Raw genomic sequence first — 15,184 nt, 5'->3', positions numbered from 1 at the left:
TGGTGTCAAGCTTCTTGAGTGTTGTGGAAGCTGAACTCATCCAGGCAAGTGGGGAGTATTCCATCACACTCTTGGCTTGTGCCTTGTGGACAGCCTTTGGGGAGTCAGGAGGTGAGTTACTAATCACATGATTCCTAGCCTCTGACATGCCCTTGTAGCCACAGTAATTTTATGGCTAGTCCAGTTCAGTTTCTGGTCAATGGTAACGCCCAGGATGTTGATAGTGGGGGATTCAGTGATGGTAATGCCATTGAACATCAAGGGACGATGGTTGGATTCTCTCTTGTTGGAGATTGTCATTGCCTGGCACTTGTGTGGCGCGAATGATACTTGCCACTTGTCAGCCCAAGCCTGAAAGTTGTCCAGGTCTTGCTGCATTTGGACATGGACTGCTTCAGTATCTGAGGAGTCACGAATGGTGATGAACATTGTGCAATCATCAGCGAACATCCCCACTTCTGACCTTATGATGGAAGGAAGGTCATCGATGAAGCAGCTGAAGATGGTTGGGCTGAGAACACTACCCTGAGGAGCTCCTGCAGTGATGTCCTGGATCTGAGATGACTGACCTCCAACAACCACAACCATCTTCCTTTGTGCTAGGTATGACTCCAGCCAGCTGAGAGTTTTCCCCCGATTCCCATTGACTCCCGTTTTGCTAGGGTTCCTTGAAGCCACACTCAGTCAAATGCTGCCCTACATCACTTTTAGGGGGGCTCTCGGGCAGGTCTCTTCCTACCAGATAAGCCACATGTGGGTGGCTTGGGTGGCTTTTCAGTGGGTGCAGGGCTAAGGCTTGCTTGGCAAAAGGGAAGTGGCTTCAGGCAAGGGAAGAGGCTGCAGGACGAGGGCTGTACTGGGGAAGGGGGGTATCCCAAGGTGCGTGTGGGGCACATGTTGATCTGTGCAAGTGGCCTCAACATGGTGAGGGCTGAGGAGGCCGTCTCCAGAGGAGATGAGGCCAGATGGACATGTGAGGTTTTGTGTGTGAGAATGGACGGTGATGTCCCTTGAGCTGACAGTGAGTGAGATGCCAGTGAATGCGTGATGGGTGTGAGTGTGTAAGTTTAGAGTGATGAGATGGTGAACATACCCTGCCGGCACGGCTAAGATCATTGATCCTCTATCTGTATTTGATGGCCACCTCTTCTGTGCAGCATTGGCACTGACCGCCATTGCCACCGCTTCCCAAGCCTGGCTAGTCACACTGCTGCATATCCTGCTGCCAGAGCCGGGGTAGAGGACATCACAGTGGGCCTCCATGGCATCCAAAATGCATTCCAGTGATGCATCACTAAACCTGGGGGCTGCAGTCTTTTTGCCTTTCATGGACATCTTCCCTGCAACACTTGTGGTCTGGAAGCACTGAGAGGTGTACACGCATCTGGACTTTAAATATAGTGCCCGGTGTGATGAAGCGTCGAGGTGTCGGCGTGGCGGGCAAATGAGAGACCATCTGCCATCGAAATGGCATGTTTCCCAGGAATTCATAACTAATGCGGCGGGTTTGGGATGATACGGCATTTCAACCCGCCATTGCAGCCAGCGGGTAAAAACTCGTTTCACCCGCCCGCTATCACACTTAGTGCAAATCTGGGATGATTTCGCCCAACGTCATTGGGAATTCAGGCACAGAGAAAAAGACACACAAGTTATAATCATAGCTGGACAGAAAATCATGCAGACTGCAATTAAGGTGCAATTACTTCCATGGCTTAATTCACGATGTGCACTCCCTTGGTATAAAGCTCTTAGACCTTTGTGCATAGTGTAGAGTGTGGCAAAGCAGATGTCATGAGATAAACCACAAATTGTGTACAGCAACCTGAAAAACAGCCAATACAAAGGAAAAAGCAACTACCAGTCTGGAAATGACTCAGAAATATTTAAAGAGAGGATGTCTTAAATGGAAAAAATCCTGTTTAGGGACAAGTCCCTATTTCTGAAAAGAGAGAAGAAAGAGATTAGTGTTGTTTGCATTAACGTGATATGACATGTAAATGATGTCATAATGCACTTCCACGTGATTTATAAAATGGATTTTCCAAATATTCTCTTGTGTACATGGTGCCTTTTTTTAAAAAATGTCTTTGGTTGCTGTATAGACGTCTCCAGGGAACCAGAAACCCCTGAGCTGAATATTGCATGTTAGGGCGGGATCAAAATCTGTGATTTTGCAGTCTGCAGATATATATGAAAAAGGATTCGACGTTACTAATTGGCTGATCCTTAAGCAACTTCAATTTTGTCCAATGACAATCCTTTATGAAAAGTATTCAGCAACAGTGAGTTCACAATGTGTTTCTGTGGATTTAAACGGATGTAAATCCTCTTTGTAACTTTTTCTGACAAAGAAGATGATTTCCTAGCACCAGACATAGGTAAGTTACAATGATCAAACTTCTTCCTATTTATTCTTTTTGCAGCTTTATCTGGAAAATTCCTATCTGCGTGAGAGCGTACTGCGACATGTAGGACCACCATTCCTGACATTTTGTAACTTTATCCAGGTTTAGTAGAACATAAATTTAATAACTTCACCTCGTTTTTTAGTTTAATTCCTGTTAATTCTATCTACTTGGTGAAATTTCACATCTGTCTGCAGTAACTAATTAACTCCATTAACCAGAGCACTTTAATTATTAACTTTTGTATTAACTTTTATTGAAAAGGGAACAATCAAATTTATTGTGTTCATTTAAACCTGAGAATACAGTATTAAAAGAGAAAGTAACAAAACCTCATTATTAAAGATTCACACATACATAAATTTAAGCATTATATTTATTCACCACATGGACTGCAGCGGTTCAAGAAGGCGACTCACCACCATTTTCTCAAAGGCAATTAGGGAAGAACAATAAAAATGCTGGCCTAGCCACATCCCTTGGAAGAATTAAAAAAATTATCATGACTGCATTCAAACTTGAAGCTACAAGAATCTGTGTAGAAGTTACATCACATAGAGAATTGGAGAAATTAGATAAGAGCTTGCATTTATACAGTGCCTTGGCCACCTCGGGATGTTCCAAACCACTGCAATGAGGTATCCTTGAAGAGCAGCTGTAATGTAGCAAACACCGGAACTAATTTATGCACAGCAAGGTCCCACAAGTAAAATAGGATAAATTTACCTGACAACCTGTTGTTAAATTATGCGGTTAAGGGATGAATTTGGCCCTAAAACTACAGAGAGAACGCCCTTGCTCTTCTTCCTTTACAACACCTGAGAAGGCATACCTCACCCAAAAGATAGCAACTCTTGACAGTTCGGCACTTCCACAGTATTGGCGCTCTGACAGTGCAGCATTCCCTCACCACTGTCCTTCCAACAGCGTGATACTTCCTCAATATTGGTACTGCTGAATGTCACCCTGGATTATGGGACTCCAGTCTCAAGAGTGGGGCTCAAACCCACAACCATCTGATTTGGAGGCAAGATGAGCCACAGCTGAAGATTAGGAAACAACAAAAGAACCTTATGGAAACAAAACATATTTATATATAATGCCAAATCATAACCTCAGGACATTTCAAAGGGCTGTACAGCCAATGGATTCCTTTTAAATTGCACTCACTGCTGTTAGGGACATAAAACAAACTTGCACCAAGCAAGGTCACATCAGCATCAAAAGGGGTAAATGGCTGGTTAATCCATGTCTGGGCTTGTCACTTGAGGGAGGGATATTGGCAAGGACACTGGCAGAACTCCTTGCTCCTCTTCAAATTCAGCCATAGAATCCAATTCCAACTGAACAGACAAATGAAATCTCGCTTTAACATCTTATCTGAAAACCAGCACCTGTAACAATGTAGCACTCCATCACAAAAGAGGAACATTTAAGAGCCAGCCTAGGTTATGTGCTCAAGCTCTGAAATGGAATTTGAACCCACAATCTTCTGATTTAAGGTAAAAACCGTGTTTACAGCCAAACCAATCTAATTCTTGAACATCGATGAGTGCTCTTCCTCCATCACTCCAAGAAAAAAAGTTACCAAATTTGATGAGAGAGGAAAAGAGTTAATGGGCTGAATTTTAGTTTCAGGGTCCAATCCGGACTTCCAGATTCCAGATCGGGAATCTGGAAGCGGCAATGGCAGGACCATGGGTGGCAGCTGGGCTCTGCAGCTGGGAGGGCCAATGGAAGTTCCAGAGGCTCTGGACAGCCAGCAGCTCCACCTCCACCAGGGGTGGAGGGCACTGCCAGTGAAGTGGGCGGGGGGTAGTCTGGTAAGGGCAGCTCAAGTCGGAGATATCCTCTGAAAACTTGTAAATGGGTCAAAATGTACTGCAACCACAGTTGCCGGGCATCATTGCAGGGGGGGGTTCCCCTCCAAATGATGGCATATGGCCATGACTTTCAGCCTAGCAGATTCTGGGCTGCTTTGCAGGACATGCCTCTCACCCCTCTGGCCTGCCCACTGGGAATCCACCACCATTCACACAACCATAGCCACACAGTGGAGCTTGTCCACAATCTGTAAAATCCAGGTAGCGTATGAAGAGAGCCCTCAGCTGACTCTTTAATTAACCCAATTGGCTACCCTCCACCAGCGAGTGAGTAGCCATCACCTCCCAGAAGTCACATCCCTGAAAATAGACCAGAGACAAGAACATGGCAACAGACTGGCACGCCAGCCAGTCGTGGGAAATTACTGGTGTAACTGCCTCCTAACCAGCCAGTCTTAGGATGAAAACTCATCCCAATGTAAGGCTGATGACCTTTCATCAGATCTCAGGAGAAAGCAATGAAGGTGAACAATGGTAAAAGAGACAAACAGGAAGTCCTGTCGAAGAGAAGAGCAAAACTTCTTCAAAGTCGGGATTCTTGGAAGAGCAGTGGCAGTGAACTAAACACTAATACGAAAGCAAGATACTGTGGGTGCTGGAAATCGGAAATAAAAACAGAAAATACTGGAAATAGTCAGCAGGTCAGGCAGCATCCTTGGAGAGAAACAGGGTTAATGTTTCAGTTTGCTTTCATCAGAATTGAGATCCATGTATACACCAGTAAATTTGTTATAGTCTTTGCATTTTGTAGAAACCATGCTGGTTTACCACATAACCGTGTCAACAAATTACAAGATAATGTTTGATCTTTGAAGTCCCAATGCAAAACTTTGCATGAACAATGCATAGAAGAAGGATATTATGGTTTGTGCATAATGTGCATTGAAACATTTTACACTAAGATTCTGTTATTTTGTGTTAAATGGAAAATTAAAGTGCTCCATCTCCTGTGGGAGGAGGACCACGGGCGATTTCAAATAGGAATTGAAATAAACAACATATTTTAGCACCACCTCCACAAGTTGAGACAGATTCAGAGATTTTTTTTTTAGGAAGATCCCAGTGACTAACAACAAAAACAAAATCCAGTTTTACATACAGCTGCCTGTTCTCAGAAAGCCAGGTTAAAATAAGATATTTATGGGCGTTACCTGATTGCAAATTTTTCAGGCAGGTTCTATTGCTGTTGAGGTTTGGACAAGTCTGTTACAGTCATTCTGCTGATATGGCATGGTGGTTGTTCGTTAAGATTTACAGTGCGATGCGTTATGTATTTGCTGGGCTGTAAAGGGTGACAATGGTTTTGATATTATTTTCTCCTTTCTGATTCTCACTAGTATGATTCAGGCTTTGTTTTTCAAATGGCAAATGAATACAATGAACGACATCATTGCTCCACTGATTGTATTGCTGATCCATCTCTGTTTACTGACCTTGGGAATTGTCTGATATGACAGTATTGCAGCAATCAATATCCCTTTATAGTGCAAAGAATTACTTTAATTTTTGGCCTGGTCATGCCCTTATAGTCTGTTTTTCATCCAGCATATCTGTATTCACAGAACTTGCTTAAACTGCTCAGATGCCAACTGGTAAATGAAACCAGTTGGAGATTTAGCATTTAATTTTCTATTTAACTTTCCCCTTTTTTCTCCTTTGTTAACCTAAAAGCCGAGGATCTTGGTGGCTTTCAGTTGAAGAGGAGCCAGCAGCTTTCCAGTACCTGCACCTAGAAATGCCAAGAGCCCATGCCTGAACAGTCATTGTTTGTGGCCTGCTCCGTGTGCCTGCCTTTGCAGAGGAAAACCAATCTAGGCCAAGTGCCTTCCCAGACAGCTACCCCTCCCCCAGCACTACTACCTTGTGCTGTTGCTATAAGAGATGGAACGCTGCTGCATACTGTGGGCAGAAATTCTTAAGAGATTAGCAATTCTCACCTACAGTGTGCAGCATTATCACAGTTGCACCCGGAAGTAAGAGCCTCAATTATGCACTGGGGGGGGATGAAGAGAAGACTGAATTAACTGAGATAGGGAAAGAGGAGGAACAATGACAGACTTAACTGAGCACAAAAAAGGAAAATGCCAGCAAGAAGGGGAGTAATTGCGGGGGTGAAGGGTGGGGGGGGGGGGTGCGAAGGAGGAAAGAGGAGGGGAGTGCCAACTTTAAAAAGAAACTGAATAAATTCTCTCCCCTGAAATAGTTTGTCAGCTGCTACTGAGAAAATAAATTTTACACTAAGAACTAAGGAAGAACAATTAATTCTCAAATAACAAATAGGGAAACATTTTTCTGTAAAATGGTGAAAATGACTCTCCCTTTTTAGATGGGAAAAAGATCAGCTTCTGTATTCATTATAAATTCTAAACTATCTGAAAATGCACCAAATAAAGTGTGAAAATTTCTAGAGATTTTTCCCTGGACCCTTCAACATATCCTCATTCAAGCTATTCCCCCTGCAACAGTCATTTAAAAAATTACATTTTGAAATGTATTTACTTTGTTATATAGACATAAGTGACAGCCAATTGCACACAGCAAAAAAAAAAGGGCCTATTTCTGGTTCATTGGTTGGAGGGGGTGTGCTGTCCAGAACACTGAGATAACTCCTACTTTTCTTCAGACATTGCTGATGAAGTCTTTACATCCTCCTGTACAGCGGGGTAGGGCATGGCATCAGTTTAATATCTCAGCCAAAAAACAGAATCTCCAATGATAAAATATTGCCTCAGTGCTACACTGAATTGTCAGCGTGCATGATATACTCAGGTTTCTAGTGAGGCTTAAACCCCAAACCTCAGTCACAAGAGAGTGCTATCAAACGAACCAAACTAAAATGTACTCTTGTGATGCCCTTGCCTCAGGGACAGAGCCTTACAACAGGTTTGAGCGCATATCCAGCTTTATTCTCATTTCCCATTGGGAAATTTCTTTGATGTGCAATGGTATGACCTTTATTATGCTTTACTGTAGCATGATTCAACTTCATAAGATTTTAACAACTATCTGTTGAAAGAAGAACTTCACTTGTTTAATTGTCACTATCCGTATTGTTTCTTTCAGTTCTGGAGTTTAACCTGAAACTCAGCGATCTTCATTGTTGGTGAACATTGATTTGGATCTAGCCTTCACTGAATATTGTATTGCTAGAATAAAGTGATTCTGCAATGAATATGGATCCTGCTGTACTGACTCTTTGTATCTGCTGCGGACAACCACACCTGCCTCAGGAAAATCATTCATATAATTACCGGGATGAAATAGATGACGATCTCATATGTCACATCTGCCTCCAGCCCTTAGTGCAACCACTGGATACACCATGCGGCCACACTTATTGTACTTTGTGCCTTACCAATTTCTTACTGGCCAAAGATTTCTGCCCCATGGATCGAAAGCCCTTGTGTCTGAAGGTGTGCAAGAAGTCAAGCTTCCTGGTGCAAAAACTGCTGGATAAAGTATTGGTGTTCTGCCCATTTAAAGAACACTGCACTGAAGTTATGCAGCGCTGCGAACTAGAAATCCATCTACGTCACAGGTAAGTCCACTCGGCTATTGGAGAAGCATGTCAACACAAAATCATTAAGACATGAACCTGCTGTTGAGGTTACAGCCAATGTGTTAATTGTGTCCCAAAACTGTTGTTGATTGACCAAAGCGATTACTTCCAAGCAGCAATCTGCTATAGCTAATTAAGACATTTTTAAAGTGAATAATATTGTCCAGAAATCATCTGAGTCACAATCCTTTTACCTAAGCGTGTGTGCCTATGTTTCATATTCTTGTCCCTCTCCCTCTTCTTTAAAACTAGCCTTTCAGGTGCAGTGCATGAGACAATCTCACTTTCAGTTGTTCCAGTCAATAGTATTAAATGATTTTTTTTAAGGGAACTCTCTGGCTTAGATCTCCCTACAGGTTTCAGTAACATTTAAATAACTCTCTTAAACACTCAAAGAGCAGCCAATCAAGTATTTCCTTGAACAATCTGTCAAGATGTTAGTATTTAAATTGAATTCAATGGCTTGGTTTATCCCTCAGGCTTTTGGTTCCAGCAAAACTATTGCATTGAAACATATCCTGGTCTATTTTGAATAATCAAACAGATTTTTAACCCTTTGTGTATTGTAATAAAACTAAAGGAATCTAATCCATGTTGAAAGATTATTTTTGTCACAACTACATCCAGCTCTCGAGGTGTCAATGTTTTTTATTTTACCCCCCAAGTCCTGTGTTCTGTTTCCAAATGGACATAAGCTAAAATTAGTGGCAGCTGCTTCTTCCTCTTAACACAACCACAGAGAATGGCAGACTAAAGTTCTTTCAACTAGTTAAACGTTGAAGGCAGTTTTATACTTCAGTTTTATTCTTTGCATTTTATGTGAATGCTTTGGTGAAAACCAAGTGACTACCTGAAGACAAAAAAACAACCCTCATCAGAGGTATGTGGTTGTGGAAAGTAATTTAGTTAGTTTGACTATGATAAAGATTGTAACCCCAAAATTTCCAGACTCCAGTTCAATGTTAATGGCCAGGCAGTGGTAACATCTTGCAATTCTGTGGCTTATGTGTCAGACATAAGAGACTACACTGCAGACATTGTACTAGCCAATGGGGGACTTTTTAATTATTTATTGCCATCTAGGGTTTAATTTTCTCTTTGCAAAGCATTAGTTAACGCATTTGCAGAAAATTTCTTCATGGGCTATTTAATGCAGTCATTAACCTTTCGAAATAAGTAGCTTAATTGTGCAAAGTAGGACACAAGGGAGTTTAACAAAAAACAGAAAATCAGAACCCTAGTTGTTTAACTTAAAAAGAAAGTCATGAGACCTTATTGTTATATGAGTTGTTTGCATTCACTGACTGGTTATGTGAATGTACAGAATGAGAATCACATAACTACAATGAATTATAATGACCAGATGATACGCTTTTTAATGATGTTGATTGAGGGATAAATACTGACCAAGAAACCAGGGAGAACTCCCTTGCTGCTCTTCAAATTGTGTCATGGGATTCTTTATATCCACCTGAGAGGGGGCCTTGGTTGAACGTCTCATCAAAAAACATCTTCAACAGTGCAGCACTCCCTCAATACTGCCCTAGAGTATCAGCCTAGACCTTTCTCAAGTTTCCAGGGTGGCACTTGAACCCACAAGCTTCTGATTCATCGGCAAGCGTGTTACTAACTCAGCCACAACTACAACTACTGGTATTAAATTCACATCTGTTGACTCAGCAGTGACAATGTGTCTGAATTAATTCACTTAATTTTGTCAGGTCTGAGATAACCTGGCCACTTCAATCATCTGTTCCCCTTTCTGTGACAAGTCATTTGTGCCATTGCCTAACCACTGCTTGCTGTCTTCCTCGGATCCTGGTTCTATTTATCTCTGCTGCTGGGGCAAGAAAAATCTCCCAGCTACTTCCTGAAATATGGCCAAGCTATTGCAGTTGTCTTTCTTGGATGGACTGTATGAGCAGAATTTTGCGCCAACAAGATTTTACAGTCCCGCTGAAGTCAATGGACTTTTGAATAGCTCGCTACATTTTACAGCCCCTCGCCATTACCCATGTAGTTTTCCCACGGCTTAGGATACCTGGCAGCAAAAAGGAGGTTTGAGATGTTGGTTCAAGAAGGTAAATGCCTTTTACAGCACACTTTTTGGATCAGAAGGCGCAGCAATGCACCAGTGGCACCTTTATCCCATGCCTCCTCTGTGAAAGGGAAATCATGTTTAACCAACTTATTGGAGTTCTTTGAGAAAGTAACATGTGCTGTGGATAAAGGCGAACCGGTGGATGTACTGTACTTAGATTTCCAGAAGGCATTTGATAAAGTGCCACATCAGAGCTTATTGCGCAAAATAAAAACTCATAGTTTAGGGAGTAACATATTGTCATGGAGAGAAGATTGGCTGGCTAACAGGAAGCAGAGAGTAGGCAAAAATGGGTATTTTTCAAGCAGGCAAGATGTAACGAATGGTGTGCCAGAGGGATCAGTGCTGGCGTCTCAACTTTTTACAATTTATATAAATGACTTGGATGAAGGGATTGATGGGATGCTTGCCATATTTGCTGATGTCACAAACATAGCTAGGAAAGTAAGTTGTGAAGAGGATATAAGAAGGCTACAAGAAGATATAGGTAAGTTAAGTGAGTGGGCAAAGATCTGGCAAATAGAGTATAATGTAGGAAAATGTGAAATTGTTCATTTTGACAGGAAGAATAAAAGAGAAGCATATTATCTAAATGGTGAAAGATTGCAGAGCTCTGAGTTGTAGAGGGGCCTGGGTGTCTTCAAAAGGCTAGTATGCAGGTACAGCAAGTAATTAGGAAAGTTAATAGAATGTTATCATTTATTGCAAGAGGAATTGACTACAAAAGTAGGGAGGTTATACAGTTATACAGAGCACTAGTGAGACCACATCTGGGGCAGAGTTTTGCCCTTGGCAGGTAGGGGCAGTAGAGAAGTCGACCACAGCCGGCGATCGGCACTGCACTGCGATTTCACGCTGGTGGACCAATTAACGCCCGCCCAGCATGAAACGCGAGTAGCAGCGCTGAGCGCTGCCTGTGTGGGAGGGGGGGTGGGGGGGGAGAGTGCGAGGCAGCCAAGCGCAAACTTCATGCAAGTGTGTGAGTGAGCACTGCATAATCTCCCTGAGGCATGGAGCTGCATCAGGGAGATGGAAAGATATTAAAAGGAATTTAAAAATAAAAATGTAATAAAACATGTCCCCTCATGTGACTCTATCACATGAGCAGGGACATATTATTAATGAAAAATTAAAGTCTCTATTTTATTTTGATTAGCTTTTGGAAACCTCATCCCACCTGTAGTTGAGGTTTCCAAAAAAAATGCAAGGCCGCTTGGTCTTTTTGCCTGCCCGCCAACCGTTAGGTTGGACAGGCAGTGAAAACTTTATGTTAATGGATAACTTAATGGTCTTAACAGGCCTTTTAATTGTTGGCGGGCACGCTGCCGGCTCCAGTGCACACCTGCCAACCTAACTAGCGTGCAAGTGCGCATTGACGTCAGCACACTCGGCTGATATCAACGCGCATCATTTCATGCTCGAGCGGGTCAGGCACAAGCTTGCCTACCGAGCAAAAACTTCTGCCCCTGGATTATTGTGTACAGCATTGCTCGCCTTATTTAAGGAAGGATGTAAATGCGCTGGAAGCAGTTTAGAGGAGGTTTACCAGACTAATACCTGAAATGTGCGGGTCGTTTTATGAGGAAAGGCTGGACAGGCTAGGCTTGTATCCGCTGGAGTTTAGAAGAGTAAGAGGTGGCTTAATTGAAACATGTAAGAACCTAAGGGGTCTTGACAGGGTGGATGTGGAGAGGCTGCTTCCTCTTGTGGGAGAATCTAGAACTAGGGGGTCACTGTTTAAAAATAAGGGGTCGCCCATTTAAAATGGAGATGAGGCAAAAAATTTTCTCTTAGAGGTTCGTGAGTCTTTGGAGCTCTCTTCCTGAAAAGGCAGTGGTTGCAGAGGCTTTGAATGTTTTTAAGGCAGAGGTGGATAGAGTCTTGGTAAGCAAGGGGTTGATAGGTTATTGGGGGTGGACAGGATGCAGATCTGAGGATACTATCAGATCTGCCATGATCTTATTAAATAGCAGGTTCGAGGGGCCGAATGGCCTACTGTTCCTTGTTCATATGTGTTATTTCTTGTCCAAACCATGTTGTTATGACATCGTTCTTGATTCTGTGTCAGTTATTAGCTTTTGCTCATCAACGTTACTCCTGTTCCACCACTTAGGTCATCCAGCAATGACATTCACTTCATAAATTCTTACCAAAGTATCCTTAGTCTCTCATATCCTGCATTTTTAAGGTAAAAGGGAGAAAAAAGAATAAAACTGGAGGGAGGAGAAAAGTGAAACCCAAGTCTAAAAGGTTTGTCAAACACATTCTAATGATGGTTAATGTGCATTTAAGAAAGAAAGAGCTCGCATTTATATTGTATCTTTCACAGCCTCAGAATTTCGCAAAGCACTTCACAGTCATTGAATTACTTTTTGCAGTTAGTCACTGTTATAATTGTAAACGTGGCAACAGCCTGTAAATAGCCAGGTCCCACAGCTGATAAATGACCCAATCTATTTTGCTGATATTGGCTGAACAGCCAACAGCTCCTGCTTTTTTTTTCAAATATTGTCTTTTATGAATAGGCAGAGAGGGCTTCAATTTAATAGCTTTCCTCCAAAACCAACTCTAAGGGCAGAATTTTCCCATTGGCATGTGGGGGTGGGTCCTGCATGCCAACGCGTAAAATGACGTGTGGTGACGTCGGGCGAGCATCCTGACGTCACCGCGAGCCATCGTGATATTATGGTGGGCGGGCGCATGATGATCTCCAATGCGTGCCCGCCATTAATTAACGGGCCTCTTAAGGCCCTTAAGGCACCAATTGACGCCGATTTTTCGGGGCCCGTGCGATCTTCAGGTCGTCGCATGGGCACAACGGGCAGGCGGGTAGGACACATTTGTATAAACCTCATCCATGGGTGAGATAAGAGGGGTCAGTGGGGTTGCGAATGTGCTCAGTCAGATATTTAATTGGGAAAGTTACTGATACTTGCCTGTGTGAGCAGAAATACTTCAGAACTCATACCAGCTGCTTGGACTGGACTCACAACCTTCAGGTCAGGACTCTACAGTGAAGATCCTTTTTGGGGCCTGCAGGTTTCAGGAAGCCTTCCCTTAGCCATGGAATGAGGATTGTGCTCTCCACTGGAGTCTTCTCTTCTGAAAAGGAAGGGAGGCCTAGAAGGGGGAGGAGGCCAGGAGTGCACATTCAGCCTCCAGGGGAGCCACCTTTGGGAGGACAGGCACAGGCACAAGGGGTGCAGGGCCAACAGGAAGTTCAAGGCAGAAGGGGCCGCAGAAGGCGCCACTGTCCTGCTGCCAGGGTTTACAGGCAGCGAAGCAGCTACCTCAATATGTCTGAGGTCCAGTGCCGAAGGAGGCTCCGTCTCTCAAGGGAGACAATCAACTCTATCTGTCAGATGATAGGCCCTGAGATCTCCGCAAACTATGTGGTGGACACCTCATGCCAGTGGCTCTAAAGATCAGAGCTGCCCTCAACTTCTATGCCTCTGGCTCTTTCCAGTGGTCGGTGGGTGATCTTTGCGGTGTCTCCCAATCAGCTGTCCGCACTTGTGTCAAGCAGGTTACAGACACTCTGTTCAGGCATGCATTGACCTTCATCCACTACCACAGGGACGAGGCCAGCCAGACGCAGTGAGCTAGAGGCTTCGCGGCCATTGCTGGCTTCCCCCGCGTCCAGGGTGCAATAGACTGTACACATGTGGCCATCAAGGCGACAGCAGGTGAGCTCGGTGCCTTCGTCAACAGGAAGGGCTTCCACTCCATGAACGTGCAGATAGTGTGTGACCAGAGGATGCTGATTCTACAAGTCTGTGCAAGGTACCCAGGCAGCTGCCACAACGCCTACATCCTCAGACACTCCCAGGTGCCGGGGCTCTTCAGTGCTCCAGCCCGGCTGGATGGATGGCTGCTGGGTGACAAGGACTATCCCCTCAGAAGGTGGCTCATGACGCCTCCCCGCCATCCAAGAACAGAAACTGAGCAGCGGTACAATAGGAGCCATGACACCACAAGGGCTGTGGTGGAGAGAGCCATCTGTCTTCTCAAGATGTGCTTCCGGTGCCTGGGCCATTCAGGGGGCGCACTCCAGTAACCCCCAGCACGTGTGTCACTGATAGTGGTTGCATGCTGCGCTCTTCACAATCTGGCGCTGGAAAGGAGGGACGCAGTGGATGATGAAGACGTAGACGCAGTGGATGCGGCTGCACACGATGAGTCCAGCAGTGAGTCCAAGGATGAGCACGCACAGGGAAATGCTGAGGGGATGGACGCTGACCTGGGCATACTCCAGGGAGGCAGGGACACCCGGGAGGCTTTAATCCAATGGATCTTCAGCTAGAATACCACAGATGGACCTCCAGGACAAGCCTGGGCTGCTGGCTCCATACTCAATACCTGAGTGTTAAATCTGCCTGGGTAGGAACATTAACTAAGGGCTTTGTCAATAAAGCTCAATGTGACACAACTCACCGGGTAACCATCCACCTGCAGAGGAAAAGAGTCACCCTCAGCCATGGTCACATGCCTAAATTTAATGATATAACAAAATGAACTTAAGGAAACAAAATGACAAAGGTGTTAAACACCAGAACCACTAATCATGACCTCATTGCGGGGCAACACAAAAGCACCAGTGAGAAACCCGTGGTGTGCCTTTAATTTACGCTTTTGGGTGCCAAGTCTTGGTGCCCCCCCCCCCCCCACCTCCTCGCTGGCACTGGCATCTGAGAGGGAGTGGCCAGTTCCACAGCTGGCATCTCCCCAGCCATCGCAGCTTCATCAGATTACAACAGTCACTGGCAGAGGGGTGGAGGAGCTGCCGCCCTCATCTGGAGCGCCCTGAGAGGTGCCCGCAGAGACGACAGGCAGCTGCTGCGCCGACATAAGGTTGCTTCGGACCTCCCTGCTCACTGTAGCTGGATGGGCACCGAGCTGGGAAACTTGGTGCCCAGACCATCTCCCACACTGGCACTGACCAGCTGAGGTCAATGCCGATGTGAGGGCTTGCTGGTCCGAGCACATCCCCAGGAAGCCCTGATTGGTCTCCTGGAGGAACCTCACCATGAGAGTCGCCACTCTCTCCATGGAGGAAGCATGGCGCTCGGCCATGAGGCTCGTTGCATCAACGATGGTCTGCGTGGACTCCTCCACAATGGAGACCAAGCCAAGCACAGCCTTATGTATCTTGCCAGATCCTCTCGCACACCCTGCTGGACTTCCAGTGTTTGCTGCCACATGGACAACTCCAGAGGCACATCATCAGCCACCG

The 15,184-nt window shown here is 44.7% G+C and overlaps 1 protein-coding gene across 2 annotated transcripts in view; it reads left to right on the top strand.

Moving 5' to 3' along the window:
- The window catches only part of lnx1 (ligand of numb-protein X 1), a 268,850-nt gene that overhangs the window by 84,376 nt on the left and 169,290 nt on the right, over positions 1-15,184 (top strand). Inside the window, exons 1-2 of one of the 2 annotated variants that reach the window (XM_078547860.1) lie at positions 2,281-2,381; positions 7,355-7,829. In XM_078547860.1, coding sequence (XP_078403986.1) covers positions 7,459-7,829 — 371 coding nt within the window. In that variant the 5' untranslated portion in view covers positions 2,281-2,381; positions 7,355-7,458. Of the gene's footprint in view, positions 1-2,280; positions 2,382-7,354; positions 7,830-15,184 lie in introns of those variants that run through there. The other variant, XM_078547852.1, reaches the window with a different exon arrangement.

This window comes from Cetorhinus maximus, chromosome 1, assembly GCF_964194155.1.
Source record: "Cetorhinus maximus chromosome 1, sCetMax3.hap1.1, whole genome shotgun sequence".
NCBI classification, from domain to species: domain Eukaryota; kingdom Metazoa; phylum Chordata; class Chondrichthyes; order Lamniformes; family Cetorhinidae; genus Cetorhinus; species Cetorhinus maximus.
Note: the sequence above shows the minus strand (reverse complement) of the source record. Positions and strands in the feature narration are given on the sequence as shown.